The sequence below is a fragment of the Barbatula barbatula genome, assembly GCF_947034865.1.
Source record: "Barbatula barbatula genome assembly, chromosome: 3".
In the NCBI taxonomy this organism is placed as follows: Eukaryota; Metazoa; Chordata; class Actinopteri; order Cypriniformes; family Nemacheilidae; genus Barbatula; species Barbatula barbatula.
The window spans coordinates 14380375-14404921 of NC_136764.1; the positions used below are offsets into that span (position 1 = coordinate 14380375).

The 24547-nt window shown below is 39.5% G+C and overlaps 1 protein-coding gene across 1 annotated transcript; it reads left to right on the plus strand.

Moving 5' to 3' along the window:
- The first annotated feature begins 1654 nt into the window (after nucleotides 1-1654).
- dipk2aa (divergent protein kinase domain 2Aa) lies at nucleotides 1655-21353 on the plus strand. The gene is made up of 4 exons (XM_079453098.1): nucleotides 1655-1960; nucleotides 7198-8060; nucleotides 15311-15614; nucleotides 19309-21353. The coding sequence occupies exons 2-4, from the start codon at nucleotides 7407-7409 to the stop codon at nucleotides 19647-19649; spliced, it is 1299 nt and encodes a 432-aa protein (XP_079309224.1). The 5' UTR covers nucleotides 1655-1960; nucleotides 7198-7406; the 3' UTR covers nucleotides 19650-21353.
- Nucleotides 21354-24547: the final 3194 nt, after the last annotated feature.

The window sequence follows — 24547 nt, forward strand, 5'->3', positions numbered from 1 at the left end:
CTGGGGTGCTTTTATCCCTATATAATATGATTATATAAAAAAATCTTTATTTTAACTTCAAAGCAGAAACAACATTTCTGGCAACATTTTCTTGTTTGACTCTGTGTTTATTCAACATCGATAACCTACAAATGATAGAATACTGTAAATATCTCAGGGAACACATCTACTAATACTGTAACAAAATCTGTAGCTTGAATGTACTGTAGGTAAAATAAACAAAAATGTACATACATTAACTAAATTAATGATCTTAATGGTGAACTGTGGGCACGTTTAAAAAATACAGATTAAGAAATTAAGCAAAACATTTTACAAAACTAATTCTTATAATGTGATGTATTCTAAAAAAATACTTTTGGTTACTGTGCTAGAACACCTATGTAAATGAAAGGGAACTGACTACATATATTAACTACAAATGACATTGGGACAAGTTGCTAGACAGAAACACCCTATATTGTTAGGATAGTTAGAAAATGTTTGGCATCATTTGTTCTCTGTCAATCAACCAATTTATTATTTACACCCATATTTTGTCATGCATAACATTTTGTATGTGGCTCAGTTCTTCAATCCCGTTAAGATCAACTACAGCCACCAGGGGTCGTTAAAGTCCGGTTCTTGATTAAGAGCTCTATGTTATGGGAAACACTTCACACTATCCCTCAACGTCACAAGTCAAGACATTGTTTCTACTAAATAAACATATTTTCAAAATAGCATTGCATTGTACTTACATTACACTTTAATTCAACCAAATATTCTGATGTAATGTTAGCTATAGGGAATTTGTAAAAAAAACATATTTGGTTAAGTAAGTTATTATTTAATGTGATATAAATCTGTTCAAAATTAGAAATGTTCTAAAATATGTTTTCTGAAATGTAGTTATTATAATGTGATTTAAAAAAAATCTGGTTATCTTGGTTTACATAACTGAAAAAGTGTTACATACTCAATTTCTCATATGAACGCAAAATCTGACAGTTAGAAGTGGCTTTAAATCTCTAGCTTAAAATTCTATAATTGCAATTTTGTGTTATTTACACAGTATACAGAACGTGGATACAATTGTAAGTGTATGTCGACATTCAGTGTGGACTGAAATCAGGGACTTTTACTTTAGAATTCAATGGTAAATGGTGTATTAAAAAATGCTCCCCGTGGATGGCAGGATTCCTCAATTAAATGTAATTTTCTCCTAAAACATCTTATGCCTTGCTACAACAAGGCCATGTATTGTGGGTTAGAGGTCTGAGTCCACATTACAAATCGGACCTTGGAAATAAACAGAACAGTTATGACAATAAATGAATATGATTCTAATATTCTGTTCTATAGGACTTTACAGTTAAAGAAAAGAACGGTACAAAATGTCAGATTTACTTCTTTTGAGGCACCCAAGAATCTTTACAAACATTTTGGAAAGGAATCATTTTGATCATCTGTTTATTACAAACTTGTTGAGTACTTATAGAAAAAGAATGTAGTGCTCCCCTCTACGTTTTCATTAATTGCTTAAAGAGAGAGAGAGAGAGAGAGAGGGAGAGAGAGAGAGAGAGAGAGAGAGAGAGAGAGAGAGAGAGAGACGCGCTCTAGAGATTGGGGGAGGAGTTCAAACACTATCACCTAGTAACCAGTAACGTAAACTGACCAGAAGGGTCGTAAATAAGAAACACGATCCGCGAAGTCTGGTCTTTTGTGCAGCTGCTTCAACGCTCGCAGAGTAATTGAACTTGTTTCAAGATTGAGAAGGAAGGATGTTTCAGCAACCGCGGCGAATCTGAAAGCAATAAAGAAAAGGGAATAGCAGCGGGCGCGCTACATACGGACAACGTGGGAATGCATGGAAGTGGAAGACTGGTAATAAGAGACAGGAGTTCATAAATAGACAACGAACGCTTCCCTTCTGCAGCGAGCGGATAACCCCGCACTTTCTCCTTCTTAGTTGCTTTCGGTAGGTTGCGAAATTTCAATTTCCTGTCATTACATTTATATGTATTCTGTTCGGAGAATTTAGCATAGACGGCAAAAGTAACTTGACGAACATAACATAACAAAGCAAATACATCGAGAAACTTTATTTCTTTATTTGAGCTTGTGGTTAACAAGTCCCTTTTCTGTGACGAGATAGGATATCCGTTCCGCAAATAAGCATTACGCGCATCGATCAACAGATGAGAATGGGAACAACATACTTTTTCGATGAACTAGTTTTGTGATTCTTTATTTCAACGTGTATCATACGGACGCTTCAGCTAGAAGGCGGCTTCTAGTGCATTGCTCAGATAGAGGGAAAGGTCTTGCTGTATATTGTATCTGTCTGCAATAACGTTAGACCACGATGTGTCCATTCGCAGCCCCGTGGAGAAACTCGGATCAAAGTGAGCGCGCACCTGATTGACGTGGCGATTTGACCGCTGACTCCCGCGGTCAGCCGATTATGTACGGTAACGGATTGACAGAACGCGTGCTTAGGACAACAATGGTTTTATTAAAGTTGTTCTATTAAAACTGTAGTAAGCATTGTTTTACGATTTTATGTATTACCACAGTTTTCCTACAAATATCACGATCAAACTATTTATATAATGAGACCAGGGTCAATTTGTGGTTACTATTGTTTTACTGGTTAAACAATACTTGCTTTGAGTGTTTTAGGCTAGTATTATTCCCAAAGCTTTTACTAGGTAGCGAGGGATTTAAAGGGATGAGAGGCAAAACACAGTTTTCCCATGTTTTACTCGCCCTCAAGGCATCCTGACTGAATATGACTTTCTTCTTGAAGAATAATGCAGTCGCAGTTATAATACTACATATAATGCTTCTTCCAAGCGGTAAAATGGGAGTGAATGGGGGGCATTTTTTGAAGCTCCAAAAAGTGCATCCCAACGATCAAAGAACTGCTCCACACGAAACGATTCAATGCGTTTGTTTAAGAGAAATATCCATATTTTGCTATAAACGTTAATTTCTAACTTCCGTTATCCCCCGGCTGCAGTCCACGTGAACCTGAGGCATGTTGTATATAATCTGAGCATACATACAAAGACATGAAGAAATGCTAAAAGAGTGTTGAGGTTTCACAAGTACTTAAGTGGGCTTTTATTGGCCTTATAATAACTTTGTGGGTGTTTTTTAATGAAAGCGTAATATAGATGTTTAGCATATTGCATATTGCACGGAAAGAGTTGACGTGTTAAGATGGCATATGTAGGTCACGTACACTTGCCTTCTTACAGTACAGTACAAACATCAATCACAAGGGTGTAAGTGCAAGCTGACATTATCCACTCCTGCCACACGCACGCAGACACACTTGCTTTTATGTATGGCTTCATGCGTGCACCGCATGGATAATTTACAGCTCTTTATCTGGTTAGGTTAGTGACTGTTGGCTTGCAGCATGATGGGTTGGCCAAATGCTTGTGTGATCAAACATTATTGACCTAAGCAGTCAATAACTGTGACAACTGTGGGTTTCCACTTCAATGCCACAGAGCAGTGCAAGTTCAAGCAGTATGCAACACGATAAATGACCCACCACACATTTTTAAAGCATTTGTGAATTTTTAAGGACATACAACTATCAATCACATTATGTTATTCCTTAAAAATGACCCGTGCTTTCAGATCGTGTTATCCTTTTGGACTTTGTCTGCGTTGGCTCATTTTCACAGTCTAGCATCTGTGATATTAATGAAATCCTTTTGATATATTTTAAGTTAGATTGATGTTAGTTTAATAGTTTCAGAAGAAAGTTTTCACATTCGTGTAGAGTTTTCAAACATGGTTGAATTTATCATGATCTGTTTAAAAGTTTGCAGTGAGGTTAAAAGTGAATTTGTTGCGAAGTGCTGGCACACAGGTTTGCTGTGGAACTTTGAGGCTGGTCCTGATGAATCATGTTGAACGCAGTCACCATCTGGCAGATGTTTTTCGAGGCTGTTTACCCCTTGCTGACGTGCCTTGTCCCTTCAGTTCATGTTTTGTGTTCTGTATCTTGAAGCGCATTATACTTGGTCTTAAGTTTAAGTTTTTGTTTTGCCATAACTGTGGAAAGATGTCTGGCGAGAGGGCTGTTCGGTTATTTTTGGTTTTTATTGTAGTCTATTAAGTTCCCCTGCTCTAAAACGCTACATGCGAGGCAGAAAATGTTACTCACACGACCCTCAAAAAGAATCCAACCACCATCATTGTAAAAATATTAAAATAATGTAATTTTCACTTACTAACGCTTGTGCAATTTTTACTCTATTTTATGTATTCAAAGATGCCAGCTTATGATACAATAGTTTCCACTTCACATGACAGGCCCACAGTTTGTTCACTGAACGTCTGAGGCCTTTTGCACAGTAGAAAGAGTGGCTTGAAATTGTTTATTTCCAGGCTGATATAGAAGGAGCTGGGGTTTACAAGAAGTCATGTTTACTAGGGCAAAGTACTATGTTGATACTGTTGGAAATTTAAAGATTAGTTTACGCTCAAACGTGTTCAAAGTTTACCCGGTTAATTTTGGATAGTTCAACCATAATAAAAAAATTGTTTCACTTCATGTTGTTCAAAACCTTTCAATTACTTTTTGAAACACAAGAAATTATTATCAGAAATGTCTGAGTGGTTTTGTGTTCACACAATGAAAGTCGAGGGGTCCAGTTGTGTTTTAGTTGCCAGTGTTCTGCAAAATATATTTTGTGTGTGTTCTGCAGAAGAAAGTAAATCATACATGTTTGAAATAACATGAGGGTGAATAAATGAGGAAATCATTTTCATTTTTGGGTGATCTGTTCTTTCAAATCAGTGAAGATGATCATTTTGTTTAGTATAGGGATTCTCATTTCGGTTAATTTCCCTAACCAAGAACCGACACTGGTTATCCAAACATTCATTGTTAACCGATAAGATTTTGATAATAAATTCGAAGGCGTCCTCCAGAGGTGTTGTTTGTATGCCACATACGCCTTCGCTTGCAACATCCAGAGGACGCAGACTCGAAATGAGACACAGCTACAGTTGATGACAGGGGTCTGTGACACGGTAGAAGAAAAACAAATTTTCACAGATTTATTTTAAAATGCAAACAGCAGCATAACGAATAGATCAACAACAGCACCATTATTCACATATTATCACACTTTCACGAACCTGCAGCGTTTTGGACAATGGAGAAAAACTAAAATAATTTAAATCCAAAGTATAAAATAAACATGCAAGAAAATAACTTAAATTATTAACAAATTTGACACAACGAAAACACAGAAGGACCTGCAAAGTTTATTTCCGTCAGTAAGTTTGACCATCAAATAAAAATAGCAGGTTTACCTCAATCCAAAATTTGGAGATTTGATTTAATCAAGTAACATTTACATGTTGTGGTGACAGTCTGGACAGACCCGTGGCCTTTCAGATGGCACGGATGTCCCAGTAATGCAGATATAACACCTTTGGAAGCACGTTTCATTTGCTTTCCACCAGCCATGATTAATATCACTTGTAAAAGAAGGCAGGAAAACCACGGGTCGCAACGTTTTCTTCTCCTTTCCAAAGCACAGGCTGCTGATGCTAAGCATCCATGAGATAAGTTTATGTAAATTGATGGCTAGCACCGAAATTCCCTTTGCAGTAGCTCTCCTATTTGCTTTGCTTTGTTGAGCTTTATTTCTGGAAGACAGAGAATGTCACAGCGCTTTGTGAGTGCGATTGTTGCGTGTCTACATTTGAAAACAACGAACTTAAGCTTGAGCAAGGCTGCCAGTGCACTTGGAGGAGTAAAGCCCTGACAAATGTGGCCTCACAAATCAGATGAATTACACTTGTCGATTTTAGTCAAGTGACTTGCGTGATCAGATTTTAATCAGTCTCTAATCTGGCATTTACACATGGTCGCATGCGTCTGCACGCTCTCGGAGTTAACACATGTTTAGCATATTTTTCTTTCACCATACTGAAAACAAGTACTTTAATAGTAATTTAAAAAGGTATTATTAAATAATTTAGGACATAAATAGTATTTTTTATGTGTCAAACATAAAATGTAATATATAATGACCTTCATAGTAAGGAAGATGTAACATAAGGTGGCTCTACCCTCCCACTTTTAGGCAAATATTGTATTCAAAGTACCCATGCTACAGCCTTGTTTGAATCAGCCTTTGAGTTCAGTCCGATGATGTAATCGTGTATCTATCTCGTAAAATCGTATCTCGTTTAACTATGATACATTTGAATAGTCTGATCATGTCTGAATCATCAACTACAACTTCAAATTGACACAATTTGTAATGTACACTAACCCTCTCTCTTCTCTCAACAGGTAGTGGTCTAGCTTTTGTTGAAACTAGTAACTTGATATTAGCACCTATTGTATTATTGGTCCTGTACGACATATCGCTTTTTGCTCCCTGAACTCTTTGTAAGTCGCTTTGCATAAAAGCGTCTGCTTAATGAATAAATGTAAATGTAAAATATCCTCTTCAGTCATTTTGAGTTGCAAAAAAAGGAATACACGGCACATTCTTTCTCTTTAAATATTCAAGTAGGAACAATTTGGGACATTTTCAATTATGACACAAACAGAAAGAGATCAGTTGATACACAGTCTAGTTTGCTGCTTTTATGAGTTTAAAGCTAATTACCCAAATCCTTGTTTTGCAAATTACTTTTTCACTTCTATCAACTATATTTATGTCTGAACTATTCAATTGCTAACACTTTCATTTATAAATCCCTGTGTAATTCTGTCATCATCTATTCTACCCTGTCAAACAATTTGAATTATGCAAAGTATTTCTTTGCAAATTAATTCAGACCACATGTAGTTTTGTTTAAACCTCACACATTGGCTGTGGAATGAGTGTTGACATTCATTTCATCTCCCACTTCCTGTTGCCCTCCCCACAAAGCTGTTTATGGTGGTTTGACTGCTATGGTAAGTTGGCACATAAACTGAAGTAACAATCTGAACATGAAGATTGATTGGGCATCTGTTTCTCCATAATTAAATCCACCTGTTTTTTTAGCCTGGAACAATCTGTTCTCTTAAAAAGTTCTGAAATGCCGTTTTGTGTGAATATGTGAAAGAAATAAGCATGTAATGACTTTGTTGACAGTGTTGGCATTAACACGTCTCTACTTCACCACCAAAAATAAACCGCTCGGGTTCTTTATTAATCTGATTTAATTGATCTGTTTCAGGTGAAGGGGAATTCTGGTGTGGCAGCTTAATGCCCGACGTGAAATCAGAAAGCCCTCGTGTAAAACATGATGAGAAGGGCCCTTGAAACGGATGGGAGCACAGACCGCTCTAGCTGACCTGAATAATGGGAATGAATATGATAATAATGGAACAGCCACATTGACGAAGATCATCCGCACACCCCCTCCTCTCGCTGCTGCCCATCAGCATGCTGCGGATACTTCCGCTCAAATTCGTCCGCGTCTACCGGTGCGGCAAATTCCTCTTCATCGTAGCGCTTTTCGTTATCCTGCTGATGAACACTCACAACCTTTTAGCCTCTTTCCAGAGGAACGAGCTCACCGATCGACGCTTCATCGGCCTCAACAAGTGTCCGGCCTGTTTTGGCACCAGCTGGTGTCGGAAGTTCATGAACGGCCAGGTGACCTTCGAGACGTGGGGTCGCCTGCGCTTTCTAGACTTTTTCAACGTAAAGAATGTTTTTTTCGCCCAGTACGGAGAGCCCAGGGAAGGAAGCCGCAGGGTCGTGCTCAAACGCCTGGGCTCTAATCAAGAGCTGGCGGAGATTGATCAAAAGATATGCAAGAGGGCCACCGGACGACCCCGATGTGATCTGATTCAGGCTATTTACAAAACTGAGTTTTCTCGACTGAATGGGGACGTGAGACTGTTGACCCCAGAGGTCGTGGAGGGCTGGTCGGATCTGGTCCACTGTCCGTCCCAGAGACTTTTAGATCGACTGGTTAGGAGATACGCGGAGACCAAGGACTCTGGAAGCTTTCTTTTGAAGAATCTTAAAGACACGGAACGAATCCAGCTGCTGATGACCTTGGCCTTCAACCCAGAGCCTCTTGTGTTGCAGGTATTCACACACTACAAACCTGTTTTCTTTTGGTCCAGAGGCAGTTTGTCGGATGCATGAATGTAACTGTACATCTTTGCATATTTTAAAGTTCTGCACAAGACTTTGTAAATAATAGATACTTTGTAGCTGTCGGTGGTCACTTAGAGATTTCACCGCTTTGGGCAACGGCGCACTTGTCCTGAAGAATTCCTGCAGATGTGAATTAAGCCTTTTTGTTATTCCAATTGCAAACTCTGTGAAATTTAAAGTGAGAAGCCTGTGTATTGCTCCAAAGTTTTTTTTCCATATATTTATGTCCGCTGTATTTTCTACCTCTCATTATTATTTGTACCAACGACAGTCCCTGTCAGCTCTCTTTTCGCACTCCTCTGTCCCGCATTGATTTTTAGGCTCTGTCTAATCTATTCCAATTTCTTTTGCGATTGACCCGGTTGTCGAAGGGCTGGGCAAACAAAAGGACATCTCTATGTGGGCAACCAATATCCGTTCTCACCTCCCGTCATTCACTCCATCTGCCACACCTCAAGCATTCTTGGTGATAAAGGCAATCTGATCTCTCTCCGGAGCAGCGGCCATTCAATTTGATTAGCCAAATACAGTTAAGCCCACGTCTGCCCTGCAACCTCCACAGCAAAGCTGTCAACATAATGAAATGTCATTAGTTTGCTGTGGGTGCCGCTAATGAATTGGCTCCTAATCCATAGATGCGATAACCTGGGAGCACTCGCTGTATGTTGAAAACATAATGGTAAAGTTAGCAGGTGTTTCTCCCTCAGAATGCTTTAAATGATTCATCACGCTTCCCGAGGCTAGGAAAAGTGCCAGAAGGTATAGCAACCTTTTTCAGTTTAAAGAAATTGTTCACCCAGAAATGCCATCTCAGGTGTGTACATGTTCTGTTCTTAAGCTGAACACAATTATCTTTTATGGAACTATTAATGTTGAAGCTCCAAATAGCACTTATATGTATCGGTAACACTTCAGTATGGGGGCAATTCTCACTATTAACTAGTTGTTATTAGCATGCCTATTTTTGGCATATTAGCTGGTTTATTAGTACTTATAAAGTACATATTCTGCATGACCATTCTGCATCCCTAATCCTACCCAATACCTAAATCTAACTTCTACCTCACTTACTATTAATAAGAAACAAATGAAGAGTTTTTGCGACTAGATTTCAAATATCGACATGCCAAGAAATTCAAATCTCATGTCATGTGGTTGAAATCCCAGCTAGGGTTGGGGAATGTCTACCAAATGGCATCGGACGAAGGCTACAGTGAAACATCCTGATGCACGACAACATTGCACTGCAGCATTATAAAGTGAGGCCTGTGTGGTACGAGCTGCGCAGAGACGCATCTTTTTTATACAGTACGAGCTGGTCAGTTATAAATTCAGGCGTGTCATCTGTTCTGCGTGAGCTACACAGTTATTCTAATGTTGTTATAGATTTATAGAGTTATAAAGTGAGGCACGTCTTCTTTATACAACGCTAGCTGCGCAGACACGCATCTTCTTTATACAATGCAGGCTTAATGTTTTAATGTTACTAAAAAAGTTTAATGTTACTAAATTCAGACGTTACTTCTGCGTTTGTGGTGGGAAATATCCCACTTCCGGAACCGGCTTGTTGCTGTAGGTCCGATGCAGAAGTTACAAACATGCTAGAGTCACCATAATAGACAGGATGTTATACAAACAATGGAAATGAACATTTCTCATTGCCGTAATTTTCGCTCGGCCACAGTATTTGACCACAATTTTTAGCAATTAGCCATATTTTTGTAACACGAAAAATCAAGCCTACATGCCGTCATATGGCAGCAATGCTCTTTTCCATTTTCCCTGCAGCCTGGGTCTGGACTCACTCAAGTTGAGTTTTTTGCTTCTGTATTTTTAGGCTAAAGTTGCGTTAATGACAGCACAGGGCAAATGTTTTGCCCAGGGGAGAATAAGAAGCTCTGCAGCCAGAGACAAGACAGTGAGAGGATTAAAAAATCAGCATGTGACAAGAACCAGGATGCCCATGTTTTTCGTTTTTGTCCACTGGCATTTTTACAGCTATTTTTACCCACCCCCAAAAGGTCAGAAACACAATTTGTTCCCCTTAGCCTGCTATTGTGTCAGGCTGTTGTGAAATATGTGTCCTCCGGAAAAAGCTGCTTCGCTCGACTTTGTGCCTTGCATTACACTTGCCTCCTTCCTTCCATTGAGAACGTGGCCCATCTGTTCGGCGAGGCTGAGAATAGCACAGGCAGAGCCCCGAGGGTCACGTCCATCACGGCATTAATCTCACACGCGGCCCGGTGTGTGGCGTGCGCCTCTTCTCCCTTCACCTGACAATGAGGTTATTATGAGGTTGCCGTGCCCGCAGCACCTTTCTAAGCAGTCCCAGAGCTGACAGGAGTCAACTGCTGTTTGTGTGTAAGGCTTTCACAATCAAGACTGAGCACAGCAAGGTTGTTATCAAGGACAAGAACTATTATTTAGGACCTGTAAACCAGGGAGGTCGCCTCCCTTATGTGCCTGCAGACCTTAAAAAAGCCACTGTTGGATTGAGATTTATTCAGATTGAAATCTCAAACACCATTACACCGTTTAGAACTGCTTTTAATGACTTGCACCGGGTTTATTGGAGAGCTTGACGTGCTTTTTTGAGATACTCTGCTGTTTAGGGTGTCCGTACCACAGGGATGATGTATTTTGTATGCAAAAATCTAAAGCATGTTTGCATTTTAGCACCTCCGGTTCCATCGACGCCAAAGTCTATATGTTTTTTCAATTACTTTTTGGATAAATGCCTAAAATGAGGTATGCGGTTAACAAAAGCTGTACTTTGAGTTTCATTCTATGACATGAAGCACACCTGTTATAACCCACTTGTGGTTATTTAAAGCATTTTGCTTCTTTAAGTAGTCGCTTTTGACAAAAGTGACTACTTAATAGGAATCATTCATGGAGTTATTACTTATCAGGGAACATGTTTTTGGTAAAGTTAGTAAAGAGGAGGCTTGGTGGTAGTGACATTGATGTCATGCAACCAAGGTGTAGTCTGTTTATAGCCTTATGCTAGGTTATTACTTTTTTCTATTGTATTTAGGTTAAATGATTATAGACAATAGACAAAATGTGGAAGTATCACCTCTGTTAATCACAGAACTTATTTTTGCTATCTTCCAAAAATCTATGGGACAAATCCATAGGCTTTTGATTGTGTGAATCAATGTGGCGCTAACTTCCGGGTTGACTTGCAAGAATACGTCGTCCCTGTGGTACTCTTTTAACAAAATTAAGAAATAAGGCAAACCATATGCCTTAATTCACATTTTATTTTTAGGACCATTATGTGAGGATATTATTGGGGATCAAACCAGGGTTATCTACAAAAACGTCAAAGCTTAAGTTTCAGCATGCTGCGCCACTTTTCCAACACGACTGTTTTTTTTTGACTGTTTGTCACTTAGAGCACAGCCATCTGTGCAGAGTTGATATTCCCTCCTCACACTTCAGCACAAGTTTGACAGGCTCTATAATTGCAGAGAGTGTTAGCAAACTGTAGTCTTGGGAGCTTTGGAAGTTGCAGTTATTTATTAGTTGTCAAGCAGATGCGCTCTTATTTGAAGAAACTTTAGTACGTATACAGGCGCAGTCTCATCTGGATCCACCTGGGGTTTAGTCATTCTGTGAGGCAATGTCTGGTTGTGAGACGGCTCCTTTTTGAACCATCCGCCTTCATGATTCTATAGCTAAGATCTTAATCCATTAACTGCCACCTCTCTAACAGCAGGTTAGATCACAAGAGTGTCTTTTGGACATGATCAGCACCTGGCCATCTGTAAACAAAACAGCCTTTCACCTGCTTTCAAACCTGCTATACCATAAGTCGGTTTGGCCATTGTTTATGAAGGGGTGGAGAACAAACGTTCACGGACATGTTTTCCTATTCTTGATGGTCTGGATTTTCCACAGGATAGAGAGAACAAACCCTGCAACGTCTCTAACGGTTGTCTCTTCACATCGGCTTGTTTTTTAGAAATGTGCAAAATGACACTTATAATGGCAGTCAGAGTGGATTGCCTGAACAGCAAGTTGACTGACCTCTCTTAAGGAAGTATATTGAGTCTTGGGTTGTTCACATAAAACACAATGTTGCAAAAACAACTAGACACGGTGCAACAGAATGAAAGGGTTCGACTATTTTTCACTTGCTGTCTTATGATGTTTTAAATACCAAACACGTTTGGCATGATTGTCCAAAAACCTTGCAAGGTGAAGTGCAATAGCCAAAAACTGTACCATTTTAAAAACAAAATGTGTAAGATGTAGACCATTTTGCAGGCAAGTACAAAGGATATTCGTTTAACATTTGTATTCTTTTATAAATGTTCTGATGGTTGTATTTTGATCATAAGTTTGTTAAAAACATAGTGTTAAAAAGAATATAAGATAAGAAACAGGAGGTTCATCTGAACGTGTGTTGGATCAGCATTGTTTACATCCTCCAAAGTGGTCTTTGTACTTTTTAGGGATAGTTCACCGTCAAAATGAATATACTGTCATTATTTACACACCCTCTTGTAATTTAAAATATGTATGGCTTTCATTCAGTACACAAAAGAAGATATTTCGAAAAATGTGAAACCAACCTAAATGATGACAGAATTTTCATTTTGAAAGTGAACTATTCCTTTAACATATATAAACCAACCAACCTCTATTATTGACTGGTCTGTTTTTCTGCATCAGGATTTGATATAATTGGTCACATTATATCACTGTCGAAAGCACATGTAGCTGTGACTCCACAGGGCTTGAGGTGAAAATAGTTCACATTCACTTCCGATTTTAATTAATCTCATATTCACAGCTTTTCAACATATGATTAAGTTTCTCCTCGAGAAGAAAATGACACGTTGTTGCACATGTTATAATGGTGTGTTTGATGAATCAGTTTAAGCTCATTACCAACTCTGAAATGGTTTTGACGCCAATGCATATTTTACACATCCTGTTACTTTGCTCAAGGACACAGAAAATAATGTTCAGTGTTATTTTCCAGTCTCATATAAAGCAAGGAAACTTCCTATTGGGGAAAAAAGCATTAGTCTTGCTGTTTCTGAACCATTTACAATGTCCAACAGTTTATAGATGATGATCATACAAATACCAAAAGCTTTTAAAGAAAATTATTTTAATGTTGAGGCCTGACTTCAATTAGGCTAAATGTACTTTATTTATGTTTTTTCCTTTACATTCGGCTATGCTGCTTGTAGCTACCATATTAAATAGGTAAATGTATGTGTTTATAATGTACAGCTTTAGTGTTGGTTAGTGGTTTGTTGCATACCTATTGTTTTATGAGTCTCTCAAAGATGCAGATACTTTGCAATTTCATTGGAAAGCAAAGTAAAACCTGCTGGAATGTCATGGCGCTGTTTGATAACATCAGTGCAATATGTAGGCCAAGCCGAGAATATTATACGCAGCAGGTAAAGAAAATGGATGAAAGGTTTCTAACGCATCATGAGAAAACATTCAACATTGAAAATTATCATCATGCCCTCATGTTGTTCCAAACCCATATTAATGCAAAAGGAGAATCCCCTCTTGTCATTTGAAACCATTATGACATTTTATTTCTTCAGAAGAACACGAAAGACGATATTAAGAAGAATGTTAACTGGCCCCCATTAACTTGCATTGGTTTCGAGTCCTTATAATAGAATTGGGGGCCAGTGCTGCCCGGATAAAGATGTTAAAGTTAAAGATGAGAAATGTGGTCTGAACGCAAGTTTTGTTTTTTCATCGGTCAAGTACAAAGTTCTGCAGCATCATCCACTGAGTTTTTGCAGTGCACAGTCATTATTTTTCTTGGGAGATGGAACAATTCTACCTCACTCTTATAGGACGTGGCCTTTCACAGACATTTCATTCTGTCAGAGAAAGAAACTTAAGTGACGAAATGTTCTCAGAGGAGGGCGAGTGCCACCCTGTTCTTTACTTTGAGGTCAATGCTTGTCAGAAGTTGGGCGATATAACAACCCGATCCTCAAAACATCTACATCATCGATTCAGATTATGTCATCATGTATGCACACTGTAGATTTAGTAATGTGAGAAATTGTGACTTAAAATGTTTTGAAGGGATAGGTCACCCAAAAAATCTGATATCCTCATGCTGTTTTTTCTGTGAAGATATTTTGAGAAACGTCTCAGAGGTTTTGTGTCTATACAATGGAAGTCAATAAGACCCAATGTTGTTTGTTCACCAACGTTTTTCAGAATATCTTATGACTTTCTTCAGCGGAACACAGTTTAGGTCAAAATGCCTGGTCAACTATTCCTTTAAATGGATACATTTTTGTTTGATCTTTTTAATGTTTCAAATGTCATAAAACAGCCAACCTGCCAGCAATTCATAGATGGACAAGCAACTATTTAACGCATGTCGCATGCACATTGTGAGCGGCATTCATATAAATATGTGAATTAGAATATTAACCCAGGGTTTACAAATATAATATCTTGAAACCTAAATGTCAAAGATTAACTTCATATAATCCCCAGGTTAGCGATTTGATGTGTTTGCAGTTATTAAGGGTTTGTGAACCGATAAGAGGTTATTTTTAACTTATTTTCTCTGCCAAAGATCCATCACAAAGCATGCTGTGAGCTGCAGATTCTCCTCTACATGATTCAGACTCTCCTGGCCAGATGTTGAAACCTCCTCCTGGGCACCGAATGCTGTGCTTTGTCCTTTAAATTAGTTGAATGTCTGGGATTAAAGTTTAATTGGTAACTTATCCATTTTTAATGCTTTAGCTTGAAATGAGGCTATCGAATATCCGCAGTACTTAAGAAAAGTTTGTTATGACTGCTTTGCTCAAAGTTAATGGTGCAGTTTTGCTGTACTTTGACAATGGGCTTTACAGAGACAAAATTAGTTATGTGCATCTTTACTCCTGTGTGTGAGAAGAAAGTTGCTGAAACTTATAAACTTAAAGTTGAAAAACCTATTGAGCTGCTAATAGCGGATATATTGTAAAGCTACATATTAATAGTTGAGTCTCCAATGTGAAGCATTATTTGTCAAATCGGTCACTATGGTCTGGGGTTTCATGATGGTTAGGATACTACATAAGAAGATAACAGGCTCTAGGGTTTGGAATGGAGCCTTTGTCATGTGCATGTGAAAACTCGCGCTCACCTTGACTCTCTTTCCTCGTGTTTCATCTGTGTAGAGCTTTCCCTCCGACGAGGGCTGGCCGTTCGCCAAATACCTGGGGGCCTGCGGCAGGATGGTGGCGGTGAATTACGTGGGCGAGGAGCTCTGGAGCTTCTACAATGCACCCTGGGAAAAGAGAGTGGATCTGGCTAAGCAACTGATGGACATCGCAGAGCAGCTGACCAACAATGACTTTGACTTTGCCCTTTATCTGCTGGACGTCACCTTCGACAACTTTGCGGTAGGGCCACGTGACGGAAAAGTCATCGTCGTTGACGCGGAAAACGTCATAGTAGCGGACAAGAGATTAATAAAACAGAGTAAGTTTGCTTTTGTTAGATTTTTTTTCGTGCCCCGGGGCTTGTTTTATAGCGTTAATAAATTGTTCAGGAAACATTTATCCAGGTTAGATGTTTTTTTACAGTCAACTTTTATATATCCTGACCCACTTTCAGTGTTTTCCTCAGCTGGGCTGGAAAACCTTAAGCTTATGGTATCTTGTCAACATAAACGTATGTCAGAACATTCAGGCAGCATTATCGCAGTCTCACAGACCAGGTAGAAACCTGTGTTGTGCCTCCACCCGTCCCAGACTTCTAATTAAAGTGTTTCTATTCTGATACTTTAAGCTCATGTTAAGCTACACCTGAGTAAACCGCCTATAGTCAATGAAACGCAGTAGAGCCCCTAGGCTGTGATGGTGAGGACATTTTCCAACTGGTTTAAAACATTTCAAAAATTGTGATCACCCTGCATATTTCACAAAAAAGAGAATCTGTAGCGCTTTTATATTTACTGCTAGATTTGATTTTCCCCTTTAACAAAAAAGAATGCATGAAAGGTGGGTTTGTTAATTATTCTTAGTGAAAAATATAACAATAAAATAAACTGTATATTGCGTATATTAAACATAGAACTTTTGTTAACCAAACAAATAAGATAGATGTCTTGGTATTCCCGTGTTGCAACAAACAAATGAAAGATCTTCGTATTTTCCCCTTTCTTCCAAACTAGTGCTGTCATGTCCATTAATCGCGATTAATCGATTCCAAAATTAATGTTTGTTACGTATGAGCACAACCAAATATGTGCTTACTAATAGAGTTAACTCACGGAGCGTGCAGATGTGTGCCACCATGTATAAATGCCCCCGAAACATTTTCGAGACAGATTAAAATCCGATCACGTGCAATTCATCTGGTTGTTGAGGCCACATTGTACAGGGCTTTCCTCCTCCAAACGGAGTGCGTCACTGGCAGCCTTGCTCGTGCTCAATTTCGTTGTTCTAAATGTAGATGTAGGACAATCACGCTTACACCGCTCTGTGACATTCGCGTGTCTACACCGCAGCAAAATGAAGCTCAGCAAATATGTGACATGACCATGCCATCCATACATTTATTTGGTAACCATTAATCGATTGGACAGCACTATTCAAAACAAATGCTTAGTTTGTGGTTCATTATTTTAGAATGAAAGCTTGACTACAATAAAATAAAGGCAAACTTTTGTTACGACTTTATATTTTATATTTTTTTGGCTTTGGTTTTGGTTTTGGCATCGTCCTGCCAGTCATCTCGCCTCTCTCATGTGACTCCTTCTGCTTTCTCCTGCGACTGCAGCTCCTGCTGTACGAACCACATAGACCGCACTTTAGCATCTGATGTCCTGCTTAAATGAATGATTTTATAAACAACACGCGATTACATTACTTGCCCACCATCGTCATGTGTATGACCTACTACCACAGTCCAGCCTAGAGATTCCTGTTTCACATTTAAGTATTTCTGTCATTGCATTTGCATACCAAGAGTCGAATTAGGTTTAGAGCTGCACATCAGAATATGAATGGTTACCAGTTGGCATTTATTTATGTAGTGCCGAGGCAAATATGTATGCCAGTGTATCCTGCCGTCTACCGAGGCCAAACTGGGCTGGCAGATGAACTTGGAGCATGTGTGGTACATAACAATGGCCATTTGCTAGTCTGTGACTGTGTTAGTCTGAATGGACCGTGAGTGTGTGTGTTTGCTTGTGGATAGATCTTAATAAAGTGTTAGGTAACACATTTCATTTTAAATTGATGTGCGCTTTTTATTCATCTTTTGCATTCAAGTCATTTTCGGGTCCAACTTTTCAATGTGTTACAAATCATAGTCATGTTAATTATTTATGGGAAATTATTTGTGCACTTCAAGTGTGATTTTTGTCCATAGAAGAACACTTTATATTTCAAGGTCATTCAGGTATTCTTTACATGGTTGGTTCTTTAAATGATTGCAGTAATGAAGAATCACCCATCTATAGAATACCTGAATGACCTATTGTATTTACAGATAGATTCAAAAGAGCACTGTGCCTGGGATGCCATATAACACAATGCGTTGAACTGAACTTGACCTTCTATTTCCAATGTAACACATGGGCTAGCTATTTATTTTTACAACATCTCATGTCATTTAATTACAAAAATATAACTTCATTGGGGATTAAAGATGCAAATTAATGGTATTTGCATTGTGACGATCTCCGATGTTGTCGGAAGTCGGGATATCAGTTTCCGGTTTAATTTCTAGAATGACTTAACATACCTAAACAACGACAAGGAAAACCACATTTCTGTCAAAATGTATTTTCAATAAACACTAGGCGCTGTCAAAATAACGAGCTGTTACTCCACATATTAACAATTCATACAACTATTTTAAAATGGCATATTGGCTGAGATGTATTGCATGTTTATCAATCATGTATTAAACATTTAAAATTGTATTTAAATCACGAAATGTAAATTAATATATAGTTTTCTGTCGTGTCACGTACCACTGGGGTCTCTTCAAGTACCACTAGTTGTACGCGTATCACAGTTTGAGAACCTCTGTTATAGACGATATAGTAGAATAAATTCAAAGCTGCAATCTGCAAGTTTAGCCTATATTGCCATCTTTCTTTTAAACAAAACAGCGTATCACTTTACATACTTATCTTAATGTACTTTGTGAAATCATACTCAAAAGCTTCTTAATTATATGTTTATAGCTGCAAATCGTGGGAAAGGTAGTCGGACAGTTTTGAACGTTGATTTGTTTACTCAATTACAGATTTTTGTTCGCTTTAAAAAAAAGGTTACAGATTGCAGCTTTAAACAATGTTTGTAATTAGCATGCTAGGATTCAATTCTGAACATAGCCTAAAAAGCGAAGAAGTGAGTGTGTGCGCTGATTGGCCGCGACACATCATTGCCTCTGGATATCACAACTGGCTCTCCTGAAAGTGATTGGCAGCACGGTGACTTCATTTTCTCTAATTAGTTATTGGCGAGAAATCGAGCGGAGTCAAATGCCCAAGACAGCAGATCTCTTACTCTTAAAGGGGCTTTATGACTCAATATAGTTCTGCTGATGAATAGTTGTCACAGTCTAGTCTCCCCCCCCCCCTACACCTCCTCCAAAAAAGCTCTGTAGGGATTCCTCAGCATTATCGATTTGTTCAGCATTTAACTGGGTGAAGAACTACTGCACCTACCGTCGGGGAATTTCTTATTTGTTTTAGGGTGAAGAGCCGAATCTAGCTAGCCACTTTAACTTATCGAAAAAAAACATAACATGCATTCAAATGAAATAAAGTAGAAAAAAAGCTCTTTGAAAATGAACGTTGTTTATATATAACCTGATTCACAAAAGTGTTACTTGAAAAAATTATATGTTCCTTATTTATGTTTGTTTTGTTTCTTGTATGTTCTTGATCGTATTATGTAATTTTTACATTTATGCATTTGGCAAATGCTTTTATCCAAAGAGACTTACAGTACATTGCATTGTATTATACATTTGTTTCTGACTATGTGCAATCCCCTGGGTGGGAACCCATGACCTTGGCATTACTTATGCTCTGATCATTCATACGTGATCGTTCAGTAGTAAAAGTAAAAAAGGTTTTTTATCAAATGTTGCTTTTTTATGAGTCATTTCACATATATAAGCATTTCCTGACCATTTTATTTTATCCATTCAGATAAACCAGAGAACTACGACATCTGGTACGAGAGCCGTTACGAAGAATGCGACAAAGAGGCCTGTCTCTCCTTCTCTAAGGACATCCTCTGCTCCCGAGTCACAGTGGACCACAACTACTACGCCATCTGTCAAAACCTCCTCTCCAGATTCGCCACCTGGCGAGGGACCACGGGCGGTCTCCTCCACGACCCCCCCGCCGATGTGGTCAAAGAAGGCCGCCTCATTGCCCTGCTGGATGAGTGCACCAGGCCTCAGAAACATTACGGGCGATTCCAGGCAGCTAAAGAACTCCGGGAGTATCTGACACAACTCACACAGCTGAGCAGTACTAACAGGTAGTGTCAAGAACAGGGGACGATGTCTCCTAGGTACACTGATGTGGTAGCCGTTCGTTATAAGGAGTCGCTCTCAATCTACGTTTCTCAATCACACCTTTGGTTCTGGATCTGTCCGGGGCTAATGAAAAGGTTTGCACATGAACATGGATAAAAGGGTTGTGTGAACGGCAGACTAGAGGCTTAAACTGCTGTCATCACACTGGTGTGTGTGTTTTTTTCTGCAAAATCCATCTTGTTTAGTAGTCGGATTCAGATCCTACGGTTTCTATTTAATTCATAATGGTGAACTGAGTACACCGTGAGCAGGGGTTATTACTAAAATGTCAAAAGAAGCAAATTGTTTGACTTCTTAGCACTATTGTATTTCTGAGCTCTAAATTGAATTTACCACCTGGTTCCTTTGCTACGGGAACCTTAGTCATGTCTTAACTGAATTTGAAAGCCTGCTTGGCCAAATTACAACTCTTATTGGAGGGAAATTTGATCAAGTCTTTCCTGTACGAGGAATATGCTCAGCGGGACTTTGATGCTTTATGAAAGTGGCAATCAGTTTCAGTCTAGGTACCTTGACGGTGTGATGTTTGGGGAAAAAGAGAAAACCATAAAGGGATTTCAGACAATAAAGTATGCAAGAATAAAAAATACCAAAGACAAATGTCATCAATGTTTAGATGTTTTGTTCATTTAGCTACGCTTTGACCAATATCATCCAAAAGGAAATCACAAGCTCTTATGTCTTATGTTTCTGTTGTCTAAATACACTTCTGTTATTTGTACCTTCCTCTTTTTGGACCAATGCAGTTAAAGTCGACTATCGTGATATACAGTATTGTCCCATTCACTTGCACTGTACTTTTACATTAAAGTGATAGTTCTCCCAAAAATGTTAATTGTGGCATCATTTTCTCACCCACTTGTTGTTTCAAACCTGTATGACTTTCTTTCTTCCGCAGGACACAAAAGAAGATTTTTTGGAGAATGTTGTTAACTGGACCCCATTCACTTGCGTGGGTGCCAGTGCTGTTCGGTTACCAACTTTCTTCAAAATTTCTTCTCTTGTGTTCTACAGAAGAAAGTCATAAAGGTTTTAAATGACAAGAGGGTGATTCAATTATGATTTTTTTTTGATGAACTAACACTTATAGTTTACAAACACATTGCACTACATTGTCATTATAACTCATATTCCTTTGCTTTTTGCCCTCGTAACAAATTTGTGACTTAAATATTTGTGTGCGTATTTCAAATGTTATTTCGCCATGCAAGTGTGACTTGTGTGCAACGTTACGTTCTTAATAAGCAATATTGGGAGTCAATGGAGTGTTAGGAACTATTGCTTTAAACTTTCCTTTGTTTTAGTTTGTATATTCATGTGGTTTGAAGATGTTCTTATCTTCTTGCAATTTTGGAATCCTCGGGTTATGTTAAAACAATTCATGTGTTCGTTTTATGTAAGACGAAAAAGTCTGCTTTTTGTATGTTTGTTTTAAGACTGAGAAAAAGTCTGGTCTTACTGTGCCTTTCATTCAAAGTTGTATTTTCAACTGGAACTCAATAGTATAATAAAGTACATCTATACTTACCTGGTCTGATTTGTATTAATAGAATTAGTCATTTTGAATCCATTTGGAAAATGTAACCGTAAAAATTCAATTGTTGGCAACATAATTTTGATGGTAATAAATATCTGTGCATGTTGAACATCACCATATGCTTTCGTCTGGAATGAATCCAACATCTTGAGCAGAAGCAATAGAAGAGTGTGAGAAGACTGCTAGATGCATCCAACAAAACATTTAAAGCTTCTGCAGTTTTGTCCTTCAGCTTGTTTTATGGTATTTAAACTACCATTGATACGTTCAACAGGAAGTCTTGCAAAACATTCATTTGCTAAATCCTAAAAATAATGAAAGTGTTTGCCATTCGGTTTACCACAGATGTGATTAGTATCAGAGCTTTGAGCTGGAAGAAAGGTCTGCGGTCCTTTAAGAGGCTTCTGGTGATGAATGGAGCAACTCTGGGCTAAAGTTAAACACATTCACCCATGGCATCTAAATATAGATTTCTTCCCCTGCTTGCAAAATCCACAGTACGGATTAAAGAGTACAGAGTCAGCACTGCTTTGATGGTCCTACGAAATCTTGTCAAGGGAAAAAGCGGAGTTAAAAACAGACATCCAATATCCCAGATGGTCCAAAAGTGTTCATATCATTCCCTTAGTTCATATAATCAAGGCTAAATCAAGCAAAAAGTCTAGTTTGGGGGGACTGTGGAAAATAAGGAAAGTACCTCAATGCTGCTGTATTTAAATATTGCCGCAATATTGTGTGTGACTATCAGTTTACCCAGCCAGTAGTTGAAGCAGGTCTTTTTTAGGATGGATGAGGTTCAGCTGTGCGTTTTTAGTTACAGGATGAGGCACAGGGAAAATGGGGACTTTCCCAGAATGCACTTCAATCCTGTTTTTTAAGTATAGCATGAACACTATAGTAGCCAGTGAAGCATTATTTTGTTGGCTTTTAATGTGCATGTTAAGACAGGTCATGACATCAGAGGCATTGGACAGTCTGCATCCAGAATATTGTGTAATCTTGTGAGACTCAAATTTGAGTAATTTGTTGGCGGTGGAGAGAAGCTTGTGATGCAGGATGTGAGCCAACACCATGTGACAGGACAAGAATAATCACAGGTTACTTTTGGCAGCATATCGACTGAGTGGAAAAATGGGAATTGCACACTGACACAATGGTGTTATTATGCTAAAAATGTTTGATACTGCACAGGAGATGAACAGAGGTCTGTGAAATAATATAGAGTTTTGATGTAGAATTGCATCTTTCTGATCTGAAACAATGTTTTGGATTCAATACAAGTTAAACTTTGCAGACAACATGGCGTAATGGTGTAAACCCGGTGTCCTGGCCAGATTCCCAGATTCCCTCAATCATGGCCTCCTAATAATCCCAACCCTCTGCATTGGCTCTATATGTGTCTCCTCTCCACCTATAGCTGGTGAGCGCACTGGCGCCGTTGTACTGTGGTTGCCGTCACATCATCCAGGTGTATGCTACACTGGTGGTGGTTGAGGGTTTGACCCCCCATATGATTGTAAAGCGCTTTGGGTGTACTGCAATACACTATAAAAGCGCTATATAAATGCCTCATTCATTCAACAACTGTGACCAGACTGAGAGTGGGATCTCTAATATTCCAAAAACAGTCTACCATCTCTTAAATTATTGTATGTGGTGCGAATTTCTGCACAAATAAATTAACAGAGCAAAAATATATCTAATACATTCAGTCAAATTTTCAGCTCGAACACCATAAATTCTTAAAGGGATAGTTCACCCAAAAATTAACATTCTGTCATGAATTACTCAACCTCAAGTTGTTTCAAACCTGAACAAATTTATTGGTTTGGTTGAACACAAAAGAAAATCTTCATCCGCTTATTCGGTGTCGGGTCGCCGGGGGAGAAGCTCCAGCAGGGGACCCCAAACTTCCCTTTCCTGAGCCACATTAACCAGCTCCGACTGGGGGATCCCGAGGCGTTCCCAGGCCAGGTTGGAGATACAATCCCTCCACCTAGTCCTGGGTCTTCCCCGAGGCCTCCTCCCAGCTACACGTGCCTGGAACACCTCCCTAGGGAGGCACGCAGGGGGCATCCTTACCAGATGCCCGAACCACCTCAACTGGCTCCTTTCGATGCGAAGAAGCAGTGGGTCTACTCCGAGCTCCTCACGGATGACTGAGCTTCTCACCCTATCTCTAAGGGGGGCGCCAGCCACCCTCCTGAGGAAACCCATTTCGGCCGCTTGTACCCTGATCTCGTTCTTTCAGTCATGACCCAGCCTTCATGACCATAGCTGAAGGTAGGAACGAAAACTGACTGGTAGATCGAGAGCTTTGCCTTCTGGCTCAACTCTCTTTTCGTCACAACGGTGCGATTAATTGAATGTAATACCGCACCCGCTGCGCCAATTCTCCGACCAATCTCCTGCTCCATTGTCCCCTCACTCACGAACAAAACCCCAAGGTACTTAAACTCCTTCACTTGGGGTAAGGACTCATTCCCTACCTGGAGTAGGCACTCCATCGGTTTCCTGCTGAGAACCATGGCCTCAGATTTAGAGGTGCTGATTCTCATCCCAGCCGCTTCACACTCGGCTGCGAACCGATCCAGTGAGTGCTGACGATCACAGGCCGTTGCTGCCATCAGGACCACATCATCTGCAAAGAGCAGTGATGAGATCACCAGCCCACCGAACTGCAACCCCTCCCCACCCCGACTTCGCCTTGATATCCTGTCCATAAATACTACAAACAGGGTTGGTGATAAAGCGCAGCCCTGGCGGAGGCCAAACAAGTCTGACTTACTGCCGAGAATCCGGACACAGCTCACACTTAAGTCATACAGAGATTGGAAGGCCCTGAGAAGAGACCCCCTCACCCCATACTCCCGCAGCACCTCCCACAGTATCTCCCGAGGAACTCGGTCATACGCCTTCTCCAAATCCACGAAACACACGTAGACCGGCTGGGCATACTCCCAGGCTCCCTCCAGTATCCTTGCGAGAGTGAATATCTGGTCCATTGTTCCACGACCAGGACGGAATCCACATTGTTCCTCTTCAATCTGAGGTTCGACTATCGGCCGAACCCTCCTTTCCAGCACCTTGGAGTAGACTTTACCCGGGAGGCTGAGAAGTGTGATACCCCTATAATTGGCACACACCCTCTGGTCATAAAAAGAATAAAAAGAGTAATAACCAAAATATCATAATGAGGGCCCATATGACCAGCATCTGACCTGATGCTAACATCAACACCAACAGATGAGCTGTAGCCAACATCATCTCACACATGCAGAGTCTTATCTGTCCACCCGGCTCTACA